Source organism: Salvelinus sp. IW2-2015, unplaced genomic scaffold, assembly GCF_002910315.2.
Source record: "Salvelinus sp. IW2-2015 unplaced genomic scaffold, ASM291031v2 Un_scaffold2343, whole genome shotgun sequence".
In the NCBI taxonomy this organism is placed as follows: Eukaryota; Metazoa; Chordata; class Actinopteri; order Salmoniformes; family Salmonidae; genus Salvelinus; species Salvelinus sp. IW2-2015.
In genome coordinates, this window is record NW_019943668.1 from 273,508 (window position 1) to 289,568 (window position 16,061).

Consider the following 16,061-nt stretch of genomic DNA (forward strand, 5'->3'; position numbering starts at 1 on the left):
GTGTTTGTTGGTGGTTTCTAATTGGACATCATGTGTTTCTTGGTGGTTTCTATTTGTCCATCATGTGTTTCTTGGTGTTTCTCTCTGGTCTCAGGAGGAGGATGAAACACTTTGGAGCAAACAGACAGAACAGCAGCCCAAAGCTGGAGGCTAAGATGGCGAATATCTCCACAGCGTCAGCATACTTCCCAGGAGAGCTGACGTAGGCAGGGACGAAGGAGATCCATACGGCACAGAAGATCAGCATGCTGAAGGTGATGAACTTGGCCTCGTTGAAGTTGTCTGGGAGTTTCCTGGCCAGGAAGGCTAAGAKGAGACARAGGGAGGCCAGCAGGCCKATGTARCCCAGCACCAGAGAGAAGCCGGCCACAGARCCCATCTCACATTCCAGGATAACCTTAGACCCCTTGAGGCCTAGGTCACGGTAAGGCAGGGGAGGACTTATCGACAGCCACACGGCACAGATGATCACCTGCGATTACAAACACAATTACAAACTCCTCTTACTCATCTTATACAGTAAAGTAGTGATTCATTCAGTTAGGTGACTTGAAGTTATTTCAATATTAAAGCTCTCACCTGAACACTGGTAAAGAGGAARACACTCCCTCTCTGCTGAACGGGTCCAAACCACCTCATCARCTGCCCAGCACCGGGCCTGGCTGAGCGGAACGCAGCCAGAACCACGATGGTCTTGACAAGGAGGCAGGAGAGACAGAGCACGAAGATGACCCCAAACGCCGCCTGGCGGATCCGACACGACCACGCCGAGGGACGCCCAATGAACACCAACGAACACAGGAAGCAGAGCTTGAGTGACAGGAGAAGCAAGAAACTCAGCTCTGAGTTGTTGGCCCGCACCTGGAATGAAAAGAATGGTTAGACATACATGATACCATAGAAGAGTTCTCCATTTGATCCCGTACCCGATTTAACACTTTATCAAAGCTCTTACCAGAGGGGTGTGGCGGTGGTACACAAAGAGCATAAACACAGCCGCTGTTGCCACGGTGCCGCACACGGCAACAGTGGTCAGAGTGACGCCCATAGTGTCGCTGAAGGAGAGGAACTCGAGCTGACGAGGGACGCAGGCGGTCCGATTGCTGTTGGACCAGAACTCCAGAGGACAGCGGTCACATTGTAGAGAGCCTGGGAGATTGAACACGTTACTATGATAATTGAAAAGCATAATTACTTATTCAGTCTAATAAGTATTAATTAAGGTATAATATTTTATTCAAGAGAGATCAGGTCAATAACGGCAAAGCTAATTAAGAATGCCCTTTCATTGTCTTAAATTATATTCTACCCCAACATTACAGTTCACTGACCTGTGRTGTTGCTGACCTCTCCCTCAGCACAGGGGATACAGTCGAAGCAGCAGACAGGCTCCCCCTTCTTCCTGGCTACACGGGTGCCTGGGGGACAGCTGTCACTGCACACTGACACAGGTACCTGTCCATGCCATGAAATGAATTTCAATTAAACAAAACCTTTCAGTTCATGTTTTAAAAATGGTCTTACTTACYATATTAGATCCTGCGTTCCACTGGATGGCTGATTGGTCGATGAGGATATTGGACCCCTCTACTCGGCCAATCGTGACAAGTTTGAGCRACCCCTGGGGCGTGGCCTGCCAGTTCACAAGGTCGTAGACAGCAGGGACGTCCGCGCCCCGGAAATAAAACGGCTCCCCAAGTGGAGTGGTGAAGTTAACCTGGTTCAGGTGCTGCAACAGCTTGGACGAGAGGAGACACAAACATGACCATCACACTGTTATTATGATGTAATAACTCAAAACCAGGGTTGCCTAGGTTAYTTTCTAAATGTAATCTGTTACAGTTACTAGTTACATGTCCAAAATTGTAATCGGTAATGTAACAAACTCAGTAACGTAATCTGAATTACTTTCCCCTTAAGAGGCATTTGAAGAAGACAAAAGTATGTTACCAATTGAACGACATCTATTGCAGGATAAATCAATGTTAAAGTTTACATAGCTGGCCATATATGGATGTTAMATTTCACTCAATGGGTTGGTAATGTAGGCTTCTTCTAACCYATCGTTTTCTACTACATATAATAATACGATTAAATTATATCTTTACATTGAAAACCAAGGTCAAAAACTCTTGAATGAGTAGGTGTATAAAAACTTTGGACTGTTACTATATATATATATATATATATATATATATATATATATATATATATATATATATATATATATATACCAGCAAATATAAATATATATGAAATATATTAGATTTTTTTAACACTTTAATACTGTGTGTATATATATATATATATATACACACAGTATTAAAGTGTTAGCAAAATCTAATATATTTCATATTTGAGATTCTTCAAAGTAGCCACTCTTTGCCTTGATGACAGCTTTGCACACTCTTGTCATTCTCTCAACCAGCTTCATGAGGTAGTCATCTGGAATGCATTTTAATTAATTGCCTTGTTATAAATTAATTTGTGGAATTATTTCCTTCTTAATGCGTTTGAGCCATTCAGTTGTGCTGTGACAAGGTAGAGGTGATATACAGAAGATAGACCTATTTGGTAAAAAAACAMGTCCATATTATGGCAAGAACAGGTCAAATAAGCAAAGAGAAACGACAGTCCATCATTACTTTAAGACATGAAGGTCAGTCACAAAAACCACCAGGCGCTATGATGAAACTGGCTCTCATGCAGACCCACCGCTGTGTCTTTGTGAGACGCAGTGTAGGTGAGCAGATGATCTCCGCATGTGTGGTTCCCACCGTGAAGCATGGAGAAGGAGGTGTGATGGTGCTTTGCTGGTGACTGTCTGCGATGTATTTGCAATTCAAGGCACACTTAACCACAGCATTCTGCAGCGATACGCCATCCCATCTGGTTTGCGCTTAGTGGGACTATAGCTAAGGAAAATCAGCCAACAAGTCCTTAGCTTATGTGGAAACTCCGTCAAGACTGTTGGAAAAGCATTCCAGGTGAAGCTAGTTGAGAGAATGCCAAGAGTGTGCAAAGCTGTCATCAAGGCAAAGGGTGGCTACTTTGAAGAATATCAAATATGAAATATATTAGWTTTTTTAAATACTTTTTTGGTTACTACATGATTCCATATGTGTCATTTCATAGTTTTGATTTCTTCAATATCATTTTACAATCTGRAAAATAGTAAAAATAAATAAAAACCCTTGAATGAGAAGRTGTGTCCAAACTTTTGACTGGTACTGTATATATATATAATTTATATGTCAAAAAATGGATGTAGGAACTACCGCAGGGCTGCCCAGCCCTCTTCCTGGAGATCTACTGTCCTGTAGGTTTTCAGTCCAACCCTAATTTAGCGTATCTGATTCAGCTAGTTAAGGTCTTGTTGAGAAGCTAATTAGTAGAATCAGGTGTGTTAAATTAGGGTTGGACTGAAAACCCACAGGACGGTAGATCGTCCCGTGTATTTATTAGAGGTTTAACTTCGCTCTTTTGTTTGGGTTACATCCCTGTGTTTTTGTATACGTGTTTGTTTTGAGCTTCGTCCCCGTGCCTTTCACGTCATGTTGTATTTTTACTTGGAGTATTAAAACCCCCTTTTACGAATTCCTGCGCCTGTCTCCAATCCTTTATACAACGTCACATTAGGCCAATTTATCTGCATAAATTAGATTGAGGAATAAAAMCCCCACTTTTGATCCATAGGCTGTGATCCGCAATATGTAGCTGTTGCAAGAATGCATTTTTCACAGGCTGTCCCACTCGTTTCAAAAAATAATGATTGATAAGGCAGCTTAAACTTCTTGAATTCAATCATTATTGGGTTCAAATACGCATTTAGATTTGTGAACAGCCATCCACAACAACCACAATCCGTAAGGTGCAAATAGCTAAATGAGAGAGAAGCACTATGTAGATACTATGTAGATATCAATAATAAGTGATATCCGTATCGCCGTAGACTTAATTTAAATGTGCGCCTTTTTTCCATGCTGGTTTGAAAGTTATTATGAAACCAGAGAAGTGTAAAATACTTTTTTTCCTCAAATATAATTTCTGAATTTAAAAGTAATCTTCGAAGTAATCGTCTAGTTTTTGAAAARTCTCTAATCTGATTACAATATTTTTTGCTGGTAAAGGATTACATTTACCGTTTTTTTTGTAATCCCTTACATGTAACGAATAACATTTAATCCGTTACTCCCCAACCCTGCTCAAAACATATCCCCATAGCAACTATTAAGTGGACATGAATATTTCATAATATTAATTAACATTTGCATAAGCAATTCTAGTGAACATGCARTAGATGTGTGTGTACCTCTGCTGGGCTGATGTTGTGAGGAGGGGAGCAGGTGAAGCTGCTGCCCCAGGCAGGGCTGTCTCTCTGGGGGCAGGACAGCAGGCTGTGGATGGCGTGGGCTGCAGCATACACAGCCAGGTACACGTTATAGGTTATTCTCAGCTGAGAGGTATCTGTGAAGGGGCTCTGCACCRCCTCCAGAGTCTCTGCCCCACTGCAGGAGGCCAGGCGTGGACGGGGGGAACTGGAGGTGGGAGRAGGGGGGTGTGATAGTGACTCCGAGGGGGTTGGAGGAAGGGGAGAGSGGAGCAGAGACGTGTCGTGGGCATGTGCTGCTCCAGGGCTACACTTAAACTCCGTTTCCCAGAGTTCCTTCAACAGCACGTCTCTGGGACGACGAGAGGGGTGGAGACTTCGAAGGTGGGCCTCAAAGCCAGGCATAGGTGCACTACGGATTGCCACACCCACAACGCCCCGAGAGACATTAAAGAGGGCGGGGTTCCGTAGCAGTTGTCCACTGGTGCTCCATGCCTCACTGGCCAGAAACTGCCTGTCCGTCACGTTTCTCCTCCCCAGCTCCAGGAGTAACGCCTCTATGTCAGTGTACCAGAGGAAGACTAGGATCACCCGTGCTGTCGAGGCCTGGACCGTGTCTGCTGCTCGCTCCACATCCCTCACCAGGTTCGCCCGGTTGAGGGTCTCAAAGAACGCCAGGCACACCCCCGTTCCCCGAACCGCCGCCTCAAACACCTGCGGATCAAATATGAASCACAGGGAGCGTGACAAATAGTCAAAATACTGATGTAGAAGTTAAAAATAAAATACAACAGTATCCAGTATTAGAAATACCATCAATTTCTTTGCAATTGTGTAGTATGTAAATTCTACATTTCTGTAAACAGTGACCAAGAATTAATAAAGTCAAAAGTCAAAGTTAATATAAAGAAACATATAACTAACTAAATAATAATAAATAAAACAACAGACAAGTGTCTTCAATAAAGAAGAGTAGCAACCAACAACAAAATGAAAAGATAAAGAAAGACCTGTATGGCCTGACGACCGTAGTCATTGTCTGCAGCGATAGCCCCGACCCAGGTCCATCCCAAGAGCCAGGTGAGCCGGGCCATAGTGAGGGCTTGGTAGACATCACTGGGGATGGTCCTGAAGAAGTTAGGGAACTCCTGTCTGTCACTGAGACAGCCACAGCTGGCCTGGTAACTGATCTGAGGATAACACCATTCAATCAATCATTTCTCACTAAATACTAGACCAGCTGAATTATAATTAATTAAATCATTATGGCAATCTTTCTAGGTATGAATTTCCTGGTTGTAGAGAGAGACTGAGAGCAGATCAACACAATAACGTTAATCACATTTTAATGAAGTACTAAATACCCTCTTAAAATGTCTCATTAAATACTAGACAATCTGAAATATGATGAATTAAAGCAATATGGTAATGTTTCTAGCCACAGTATTTCCTGGTTGTGTAGAGAGAGAGAGAGAGAGAGAGAGAGAGACTGACCACAGGCACAGAGAGGGGCCCCAGGGTCCTGGCCAGGATGATGGACTGAGTGGACGATGCATCACCAATGACCAGAGGAACACGGGAGGCACTTGATGGCCATGCTGAACAGGATACACATAACATATAAACATGATTCTATAATCAGAACGACATGATAGCATACATGAGCTATTTGCTATTCATTTAGTGTAGGATTCTTCACAGTATTAATGGCTATTTGGTGAATACTTTTCAATCCATTTTAATTTTAGGTAAAGGTTATGCTTAGGTTGAGGTTAGAATCACATTTGAAGTTAGAAAGCTCTGTAGTTTCACATCTGAGGTTCCCCCCTGACACCAGGGACAGTGCCCCTCGCAGGCTCCAGGGGTGCTGACCACAGCTGTCCAGGACACGGTAGCCCAGCCGGACTCCCGGCAGCAGGAAGGGGTTACGGTTAATCTCGTCCACTGCGAACACCAGTGCGTGCACCCATCTCAACGGATCCTCCTGGAAACTGAGAACAGGGATGTGAGATGAGAAGATAAACATGAGAGATAGAAAGAGAGGGAGAGGGAGAGAGAGAGAGAGAGAGAGAGAGAGATAGAGAGAGATGACAGATCAAAATTCAACATGTGTAATTGAGCATGGTGTAACCTTGTAATCAGATTAATGTGATTGATCATGAGGAGAAACAACATTAACCTTAATAAACAGCACTAAAAAACGGATTTAATGTTGAACATCAATCTTATCCGTTTAGACTGAGAATCAAGTTGACAATGGAAAAATACCACACTCTATAACAGCGAGATTATTTAAGTGTTTTTGCATTTTCAAGAAATATGCCTTCCCTCATTGTACTCAGACAGAGAACCGTGCTAAACATCTGAGGAGAAAACAATGGTACTTTTAGCAAATAAGTTAGATAAAAAAAACAAAGATCATAATAATTAAATGTTAATTGTTTTTGCAGACAATTTGTTAATATCAGATTTAAAATKGATCGCAAAACGATGAACATTTGATTTTTGAAGTGATTACGATTCCGTGTAAAAAATAAATAAATGAAAAAGGAACATGTTCCATCCCAGTAGTCAAAACATCTTCTGAAGACAACAACATTCAGATCATATCAGAAAAGAAAAACATTTTTTTCAAAGAAAGATGATTCAAATGAAGGAAAAGCACCCCTGCTAAAATGAAATGCTGTTACAAAATAAAAACAATTAAAAAAATGACTTAACATCAAAAGAATAAACAAAGATAAAATTTCACATCCTTTGAAAACAAAGTCACAAAAAAAGGTCAAAGTGCGATTAAAAAAAAAAGAGAACAGAAATAACCGAAAAGGAACTTACTTGACACAGGACTGCAGGTCAGGGTGTTGGCTGAAGCTTAGGTCTGGAGCAGGGGGGAGGTGATGGATAGGGAAGACAGCCCCGATCACCACATCACCTTCCTGGGATAGACCAATGTCATCCAGACCGACTGAATGGTCCCACCGTGAACACACGGTTGCCTGAGCCATCCCTACCCCATGCCTGACCAGCCAGGGCAGTAGCAGGGGAATGGCCGGTGTCAGCCAGCWGAACCAGAGGGACATGGGGGAGCTCCTCTGAACACACAGGCAGGCAGGAAGTTGACCAGACCAGACCAAAGCCACCCCCAATGCAGTTTCTATATACTGGTAAAAACATGAAACGCTACAGCACAGTGATATTGATAAAACGTACAGATGAGTTACAAGAGTGTAAAGATTGTGATCCGAAATCCTCCCTGTCTGAACATCCAGCCTGACGGACTTCTTCCCTGTTAAGATGTAGCACAGATCAGCCTCAGTGGTTCTCCGTCAGGTGAACACAAGCATGAGCTGTTTGGGCAGTCAACAAGTCTCTATATCACAGGACTGCAGTCAACAAGTCTCCATATCCCAGCTTTGGGTCTGACAGCAGCCTTCCCTGATCTGGCCCAGTGGAGGGTAAGGGAGGGTATTTATAATGACCAGAGATCATAGAGAATACATGGAGTAAACAAGATGACACACTGAAAACTTAAATCACAGGCCTCCTGAGTGTTAGTGACAATAGCTTGACACAGAAAGATAAGTAAGAGGTGACAGGGGGACTTCTTATTTTGAACAATATGTTTTTGAGGATTTAGCTGGTCACAGGTGTGCTACTCTCATCTCCATTACTGCTCATTTCACAAGCAATTACATCCTATTATCTACCCATTATCCACACACAGCAAGATACAATAACACAGGCATTGAGGAAGGGGATGTGTGTGTGTGTGTGTGTGTGTGTGTGTGTGTGTGTGTGTGTGTGTGTGTGGTGTGTGCGTGCGTGCGTGCGTGCGTGCGTGCCACATACCCATGACAAGATCACGTGTATACCTCAGTAGTTGCAACCTCGTTAAACAATTAAAAGAGTGTGAGAGAGACCGTTAGCCCTGGTAGACCGCTGAAGAGAAAGATAGTGGACTATACAGACTGAGACACACAATCCAGATAGAAAATAGAGGACAAACAGACACAATTGCCGTGTAAAAAGTTTTCAGAATTTTATTGCATCGGTAGGAAAATGCTCACATTAATCTTCTGAGCGACCATACAAAGAAAATAAGATGGGTTTAACACTGAAAATAAGATGGGTTTAACACTGAAAATAAGATGGGTTTAACACTGAAAATAAGATGGGTTTAACACTGAAAATAAGATGGGTTTAACACTGAAAATAAGATGGGTTTAACACTAAAAAGAAGAATAAAATCATGCAGCCTGGTCCAGACCAAAAGCCGTATCTACCTAGTCCACTGTGTTTCTGTTCTTGTAACCATTTCAACTGAAGGAAAACATGTAATAACCAGACCCAACATCTTTTTTACATTTTGTTTCTTTTCAGTCTGTATTAAAGTAATTATAAAAATAAAAGCATTTAAACTCAAAAAGTATGTGATAGTGTTTAAAATCGTAGAAAGCGAGAAGTCCGAGCAAGCAAGTCTATGTACTGTAGTGTACTGTATTGTACTGTATTGCAATGTATTGCACAGTCTATGTACTGTAGTGTACTGTATTGTACGGTATTGTACTGTCTATGTACTGTATTATACTGTCTATGTACTGCATTGTACTGTCTATGTACTGTATTGTACTGTCTATGTACTGTATTGTACTGTCTATGTACTGTATTGTACTGTCTATGTACTGTCTATGCACTGTATTGTACAGTATTGCACAGTTTATGTACTGTAGTGTACTGTAGTGTACTGCATTGTACTGTCTATGTACTGTATTGTACTGCCTATGTATTGTATTGTACTGTCTATGTACTGTCTATGTACTGTATTGTACAGTATTGCACAGTCTATGTACTGTAGTGTACTGTCTATGTACTGTATTGTACTGCATGGTACTGTCTATGTACTGTATTGTACTGCATTATACTGTCTATGTATTGTATTGTCTATGTACTGTCTACGTACTGTATTGTACTGTCTATGTATTGTATTGTACTGTCTATGTACTGTATTGTACTGTCTATGTACTGTATTTCAACCAATCCCACTATTACTTGTTCTGTACAAAGACAGTAGTGCACTGTGATGTCGACAGATAGATGCATAGTCATGCTGGACATGTCCACGTTTAACATGCGGAAAACCGGATGTACAGTCAACTACATAACACCACCGTCCATTAAAAAACGAATGTACAGTAGAATATTTACAAACAACACTGACATAGAGAACACTTAGAGGAGAAAGGAAGACTCGAGGAAGCTCTCTGAGGAAACAGATCACGTTCCTCACTGGGTACACACACTGGTTGAATCAACGTTGTTTCTGTGTCATTTCAACTAAAATGACGTTGAACCAACGTGGAAGAGACGTTGAATTGACGTCTGTGCCCAGCGGGCCTCTGATAATACCAATACACATTTAAAATGTACAAACACCAAGACAACACTTCCCTTCAGAGTAAAACACATTTGGAAAGTTTCAAATTTTTTGCTTCATTGTAGGTGGAGTTAGCTTGAACAGGAAGTAGAATTACAGGAACAGGCAGGACAGGAAACAGGTACAATCAAAGTAGGAAGTGGTTTACAGTCTGTTCCAAATTACATTTACAGAACATTCTGATAAGGACATTTTTACATTTACAGACAAAATGTCATACCTAATCAGGTAGYTGACTTTATACCTATATTATTGGACAGACCAACCAGGATATATCTTTTTGTTTTTTCTCGGTTGTAAGCAGGAAGCTGATTTTCTGTGTTCTGGAAGTACATTATGCATCATTCTATGTAGGTGATAACCAGGAAGTGTGTTCAGAGTCTGAGCAGGAAGTAGACTTCCGGTTCTGATCTTATACATGAGTCTGTGGGCAGCAGAGAGTCATCATGATAATGATCACCATAGTGATCTCCAAATCCATACCCTAGTGTGGTGCACGCCCCCTCAGGCAGCCCCCTGTCCTCCAGCTGGTCCAGGTAGCCCGCTATGTAGGAGCCTGTGGAGTGTCTGTTAGCTGGGGGGTTCTGACCTGCTGCTACTTTAGYACGCAGCACTACCCCTCCCACGCTGGAGGGGGYGCTCATGTCCYGGGACTTYAGAGCCTCCYGCWGCCTCTCTCGAGCGCGATTGTTGATGTGACGGACACGGCTCTGGCTCCGAGAGGAAAGGCGGCGGGAGAGGAGGGGGGGGGAATCCTCCTGGGCATCGGGGACAAAGTTTGAGGGGGGGCAGGGGCGTGATGGGGGAATGAAGGGTTTGGGGGGTAACTGAGGTAACTGGGGCAGCTGGGGAGACTGGGGTCTGTCCCGGTCTCTGTCATCCCCCTCCAGGGTGACTAGTTTGCGGAGCTGCTCAGTGAGGGGGTCTGCAGACTGCAGCCGTTGGGACAGACCCCCTARGCCCCTCATCTTCCTCCGCTCCTTCATACAGGGTGTGATGAAGCTGCGGCTGATGATGTTGTACTTGCTGTGGAAGTTGCAGGAGATGTCCTCTGATGTCAGGTCACCCAGAGACTTGGACTTGCAGGGGCTGGGGGCTGTGGGTGGTCTGGGGATAGGTAGAGGAGGGGCAAGGGTGGGGCCCGAGAGGGGCAGCGGTGGGGGGCCAGAACGGGGTTGGAACTGGGGCTGGGCCTGGGTGTGTGATTGGGGTCGGGGTTGGGTGTGTGATTGGGGTTGGGCCTGGGGCAGGGGCTGGGTATTTGATTGGGGCTGGGGTTGCAGATGGGTGTAGGGGGATGCCGAGGTAGCAGAGGGCCTGAAGCAGTTGTAGTCTAGATGGCTATAGGCCACATCACAATCTGAGATAGGGGAGTACAGGCCTCGGTCTCTGGGGAAGCTAACATACCTTGAACCAGACATACTAGACAGACCAGGCAGACACTCAGAGGAGGACAACCCATTCTGGAAGCAGGTTGATGCTTCACCCCGATCCTGACCTTCCCCTGTCCCACCCTGGTAGCCCCTGGCCTGTGGCTGGGTGTGCCCACTCTGGTAGCCCCTGGTCTGGGCCTGGGTGGGTCCACCCTGGTAGCCCCTGGTCTGKGSCTGGGTGGGTCCACCYTGGTAGCCCCTGGTCTGGGCCTGGGTGGGTCCACTGTAGCTGTGCTGCTGGGTGTAGGCTCTGGTAATGTCTCTGCTGTTCTCAAAGGAGAGCTCAGCCCTGCTGTGGGTGGAGGGGTGGCTGTTCAGGCGGAGGGTGCTGGGGTTGGGGGGCCTTTTGAAGAGGGAGGGCTGGGTTTGAGGGGTTATTGATGGGGTGTTGCGAGGGGAGGGCTGGTGTGAGGATTGTTTGAGGGGGGAAGGACACTGGGAGAGTTGGGGTGCGTACCGGGGAGAGGGGTTTAGTTGGGTAAACTGGCTTTGGGGAGCAGCGTATTGTTTGGTTGGGCTGGTAGCGACCCAGGTACAGTTGTGTCTCGGTAAGGTGAGGGAAATCTCCAGTGGATCCTCGTCCACGTTAATCTCCACCTCCATCAGATGACTTCCTGCTGAGTCCTGGCACAACAGCAACCGGTCGGACACTGTGCTGTTGACAGACGGGCACCTGTAACCCCATGACAACCCCCACTCTCCCCCTGACCACAGCCCTGTAGGATCACTGACACCCCCATAGCCCTGTCCTGGCTCCTCCACCTCCACTACACCCCTCCGTGAGCCCACCCAGCTGCCGTTGGCCTCTGTCCCCAGGCAAGGAGGCACCTTGGCTGGGGAGGGCTCCAGGCTGTCCATAGGTGTGCTCTCCTCAGAGTCAGCCTGAATGTTGCCTATGGTCTGCTCCCTCAGGTTGTAGACAGAGACTGGAGACAAGAYCTCCTCATCCAGGATGGTATAGACCTCCTCCAGCTCCGTGGTCTCAGGACTGGAGAAGAGAAGGGGGGCAGGGTRGTCTGCRTGGGAGGTCTTGGGGTGGGGTGGGAGTAGGTTCTGGTTCGYGTGGTTAGGGGTCTGGCTTGCCTTTCGAGGAGTGATAGGTCCGTTCATTGCCTTGCGGGGGGAGGTGGTGGTCTGTGGRTCTTTAAATGGGRTGGTACAGTCCACGGTGGCCTTATAGGGTGTGCTGGAGTCCTGGACAGTGGGATGGAACAGACAGGACATGACACTGAGAACGTGGGGGCCAGAGTTCGTTGTGAGGTCAGTCTGGTCAGCGGTGAGGTCAAACTGGCCAATCAGAGCGGAGATCGAGCCGCAGCTGGTGTCGTTGCCGAGGGATACGGCATCAATGAGTCGYGAGATGGTGCTGTCCTGCCGGGAGACGGGGCTCTGCAGATCGGACCGATCCACGTTGAGTGGGGAGGGGGGGGGCACAGAGGAAGAAGGGACAGAGGAAGAAGAGGAGGAGGAAGGTGCTGGCGTGTTTGTTGTACTATGTAATGTTGTCTCTGGTCTGCTCTCAGTAGGTACGTGTAAACAGTTGCTCTCTGTCTTTGTTGACCTGCTCAGGTAACACAACGTCCTTTGGCGAGAGGAAATGCCCTCAGCTTTGATGGGTGGGTTGACTCTGTCCTTTAATTGCTCTTTGGAGTCACCATCTACACTTCCTCCTCCTTGGCCAATGACCAGGTAKGAGGTCTCGTCTAATTGGTCAAGCTCTGTGGTCCTATCCCGTGTGTTGTTGTGATTGGTGGAAGGGGTGGACACACTGTGTTCAAGGGAGSTGGATGATTCGATGAGGAGTTCCACAGAGTGGGACCTGGGCCGGTCAAAGGGGGATGTTCCTATGTAAAACAGAGAAGTTAGACAGTCAATAAATGTTCAAACATTTTCACAGCCGTACGTAGAACACCAAGCCAACCAACAACCAACCGACACAGTCCGTCCAACACGAGCCAATAGCAACACAGAGACGAATGGAATGTACCACCAAATACGACTGTGAGAGTGGGTTGGAAAATGAGGCTGTGCAGGTAACAGAAGGAACATCCATTTTGGGGGGAAAACATCCATTTTTTGGGGGAAACATCCATTTCGGAAGAGATGGTCAAATGGGATCAATTTTGACCAAAAAAAGGAGAATTCTGATTTTGAAATAGTACTTTTACAAAGTTACATCAGTGGGATGATGTAATACTGGGATGTTTAAGGATGAGGCAACCTTAGGAGGTGTCTTGGTTTACCTGGCGCGATATCCTAGTCAGTTCTCTACTAAAGAGAAGCACCACAGAGTGAAGAAGGAACAGAAAAGACATGTTAAAGTATTGAGGAACAATAGATTGCCTGGATGTGTCAATTGAAACAGATTTTTCTTCTTCTATRTTTTGGGAAAAAAGGACAGGTTAGAAACAAAACAACGGTTTACATTTCCACAAAAAAAAAAACATTTGTTTCAAAGAGAGCGCAACACAACCAATGACAACTTCAACTCTAAGCGTGATGTCACATGTAGCAACCAAACCAGACAAGACTAGTTGCTCTGCTTTTACAGGTAAACCAGGATCATGTATTGCTCTGAGAAATAGGTAACATGAKGCTCTAACCTCATTCAAACAGAGAAAATCACTGCTGTTTCTTCTTAGATGTCAATTTTAACATATTACTTGTTACAGAACATATTGTTTTTATTATCATGGTTGATGTAAGAGTGTGTTAGGTSTCCAGAGGAGGTCTACCCACCGATRRGTGTGTCTGCACCCAGGTCAGTCTGCTCCTGTTCGGGGGAGCAGAGGGAGAGCTGTCCCTGCAGTAGCCTCTCCAGAGGCATGGAGACGGGTCTGTGGGAGAGGGGGGCGTGAGGTGGGGGGCTCCTCTCCACCCTTACCCTCTCCCTGTCCCTTTCACTGTCCTTGGAGCCCTCCCTCCCAGCCCCTTCCCCGGSCCCCACTCTGTCCTTGCCGTCTGATATGGAGGCCTTGCGGTCTGATATGGAGGTGGAGGACTCAGCGAGCTTCATCTTGGTTTTCTTGCGTCGGTTGGCGGGGGCGCTGGCGGTGCGTCGGAGGAGGAGGTCACTGATGGAGCGTTTCCTGAGAGCCGAACCACAGCTGGTGTCTACTGACGACTTAGAGGACCTGTTGAATAAGCCTCTGATGCCTCGCAGCGGACGACCCTGGTGGGTGGAGAGAGGGAGGGGGGAGAGAGGGAGGAGAGGGAGGGGGGAGAGAGGGATAGGGAGACAGGGAGGGGGAGAGAAGGACATGGAGATAGATAGGGAGAGAGAGTGAGGGGAGAGAGAGGGAGGGGGAGAGAGGGAGGGGGAGAGAAGGACATTGAGATAGATAGGGAGAGAGATTGAGGGGAGAGAGTGACGGGAGAGAGAGGGAGGGGGAGAGAAGGACATGGAGATAGATAGGGAGAGAGAGTGAGGGGAGAGAGTGACGGGAGAGAGAGGGAGGGGGAGAGAGGGAGGGGAGAGAGAGGAAGTATGAAGAGATAAGGGTGAGAGAGAGAAATTGTGTTTAGCTTTTCCCATGAAAAAATGAATTGCATGATGCGAGGGAGAAGGTTAAATAACATTTGTCATGCTTTTCAAGCACAGTATTCCAACCACAATGCACACAATATAGACTGAAAACACAGTAACACACTTCACACTTCACAAAACTAAATGTTTTCAGCAAATCAACACAAATTCTTTACATTCATTCAAATTAATTCAAATTAATTGCAGAGCTGGCATTTCCCCTTCCCCCTAAGGTTAWTCACAGGCAGAACACATGGGGAGAATCTCAAATGCATTTCCTTGATTCCTTGCGTCATCGCTCCTCGTCTCCTTCTCAAAACCCATTGGACGAGAACGTCAGAGGTCCTTGCCCTCTGACCTTCTCATCCAATCGGTCTTGAGAAGGAGGCGAGGAGAGAGGATGCGGGGAGTCAAGGTAATGCATTTGAGAATTTCCCCATGGGTAAAAATGTCACACGTCATGACAAAGACATCCCCATAGATGGCACTAGAGCATCCCAGTAACCACAGTCTAACAACCCTCTCATTCGCAATGTATTCTTTTTGTATTTAACTAGGCAAGTCAGTTAAGAACAAATTCTTTTACACAATGACTGCCTACCCCGGGCCAAACCCGGACGACGCTGGGCCAATCGTGCGCCGCCATATTGGACTTCCAATCACAGCCGGACGTGATACAGCCTGGATTCAAACCAGGGACTGCAGTGATGCCTCTTGCACTGAGACGCAGTGCCTTAGACTATTGCGCCACTCTGCAATTCTTTCACATATTCCCTCTATTTTGACCATTATCTGTGTTGTTAGTAACGCCATGAGCTCTGATTATATTAACCAAATAATGACTGACAGAAAATGCTTTGAAAATCACCTAAAAAGAAAACACATTCACAAAAATACCAATCTTAGATGTTGTAAACATACAGAAATAATCTGAAACCATATACACTTCACCACACAAACACACATTAGAAACCATGCAGATGCCATGCAGCACACAGAATCTACCCAGGATACCTTGTTGGCTCCTAGAAAGTGCATTATGGTAAAGCTGGGGTTCAGGACTAGTGGACTCCACTGGAAAGGAAGAGTGTACCAGCTTAGCTTGGGAGAGTTGCAAGGATGACAATTAGCTGTAAAATATATATGTATACGTAGAAGCTGAAACTAATGTTTCCCCTTCAGACACCTACTTCTCTATAGGGTCAGAGAAGCAGTAACCTGGTCCCAGATCTGATCCCACTAGCCTGGTCCCAGATCTGATCCCACTAGCCTGGTCCTAGATCTGATCTCACTAGCCTGGTCACAGATCTGATCTCACTAGCCTGGTCCCAGATCTGA

General features: G+C 45.7%; 2 protein-coding genes across 3 annotated transcripts; both read right to left on the reverse strand.

Annotated features, from left to right (window-relative positions):
• On the reverse strand, window positions 1–7,411 carry LOC112073720 (extracellular calcium-sensing receptor-like). Its single transcript, XM_070440262.1, has 10 exons — window positions 7,166–7,411; window positions 6,143–6,321; window positions 5,825–5,928; window positions 5,341–5,520; window positions 4,313–5,044; window positions 1,529–1,738; window positions 1,332–1,455; window positions 956–1,149; window positions 580–861; window positions 1–472 (listed from the first exon to the last, which is right to left on the reverse strand). The coding sequence occupies exons 1-10, from the start codon at window positions 7,408–7,410 to the stop codon at window positions 50–52; spliced, it is 2,673 nt and encodes an 890-aa protein (XP_070296363.1). The 5' UTR covers window position 7,411; the 3' UTR covers window positions 1–49.
• Window positions 7,412–8,354: 943 nt separating this feature from the next.
• Window positions 8,355–16,036, reverse strand: LOC112073716 (1-phosphatidylinositol 4,5-bisphosphate phosphodiesterase eta-1-like). Of its 2 annotated transcripts, XR_011476642.1 has the most exons (4): window positions 15,738–16,036; window positions 13,937–14,369; window positions 9,170–13,041; window positions 8,355–8,907 (listed from the first exon to the last, which is right to left on the reverse strand). XR_011476642.1 is itself a non-coding variant. In XM_024140965.2 (3 exons), the coding sequence occupies exons 1-3, from the start codon at window positions 15,759–15,761 to the stop codon at window positions 10,139–10,141; spliced, it is 3,360 nt and encodes a 1,119-aa protein (XP_023996733.2). In that variant the 5' UTR covers window positions 15,762–16,036; the 3' UTR covers window positions 8,355–10,138. The 2 variants fall into 2 exon arrangements, 1 of the variants encoding a protein (XP_023996733.2); XM_024140965.2 differs by having other exon boundaries at window positions 8,355–13,041.
• Between the last annotated feature and the right edge of the window lie 25 nt (window positions 16,037–16,061).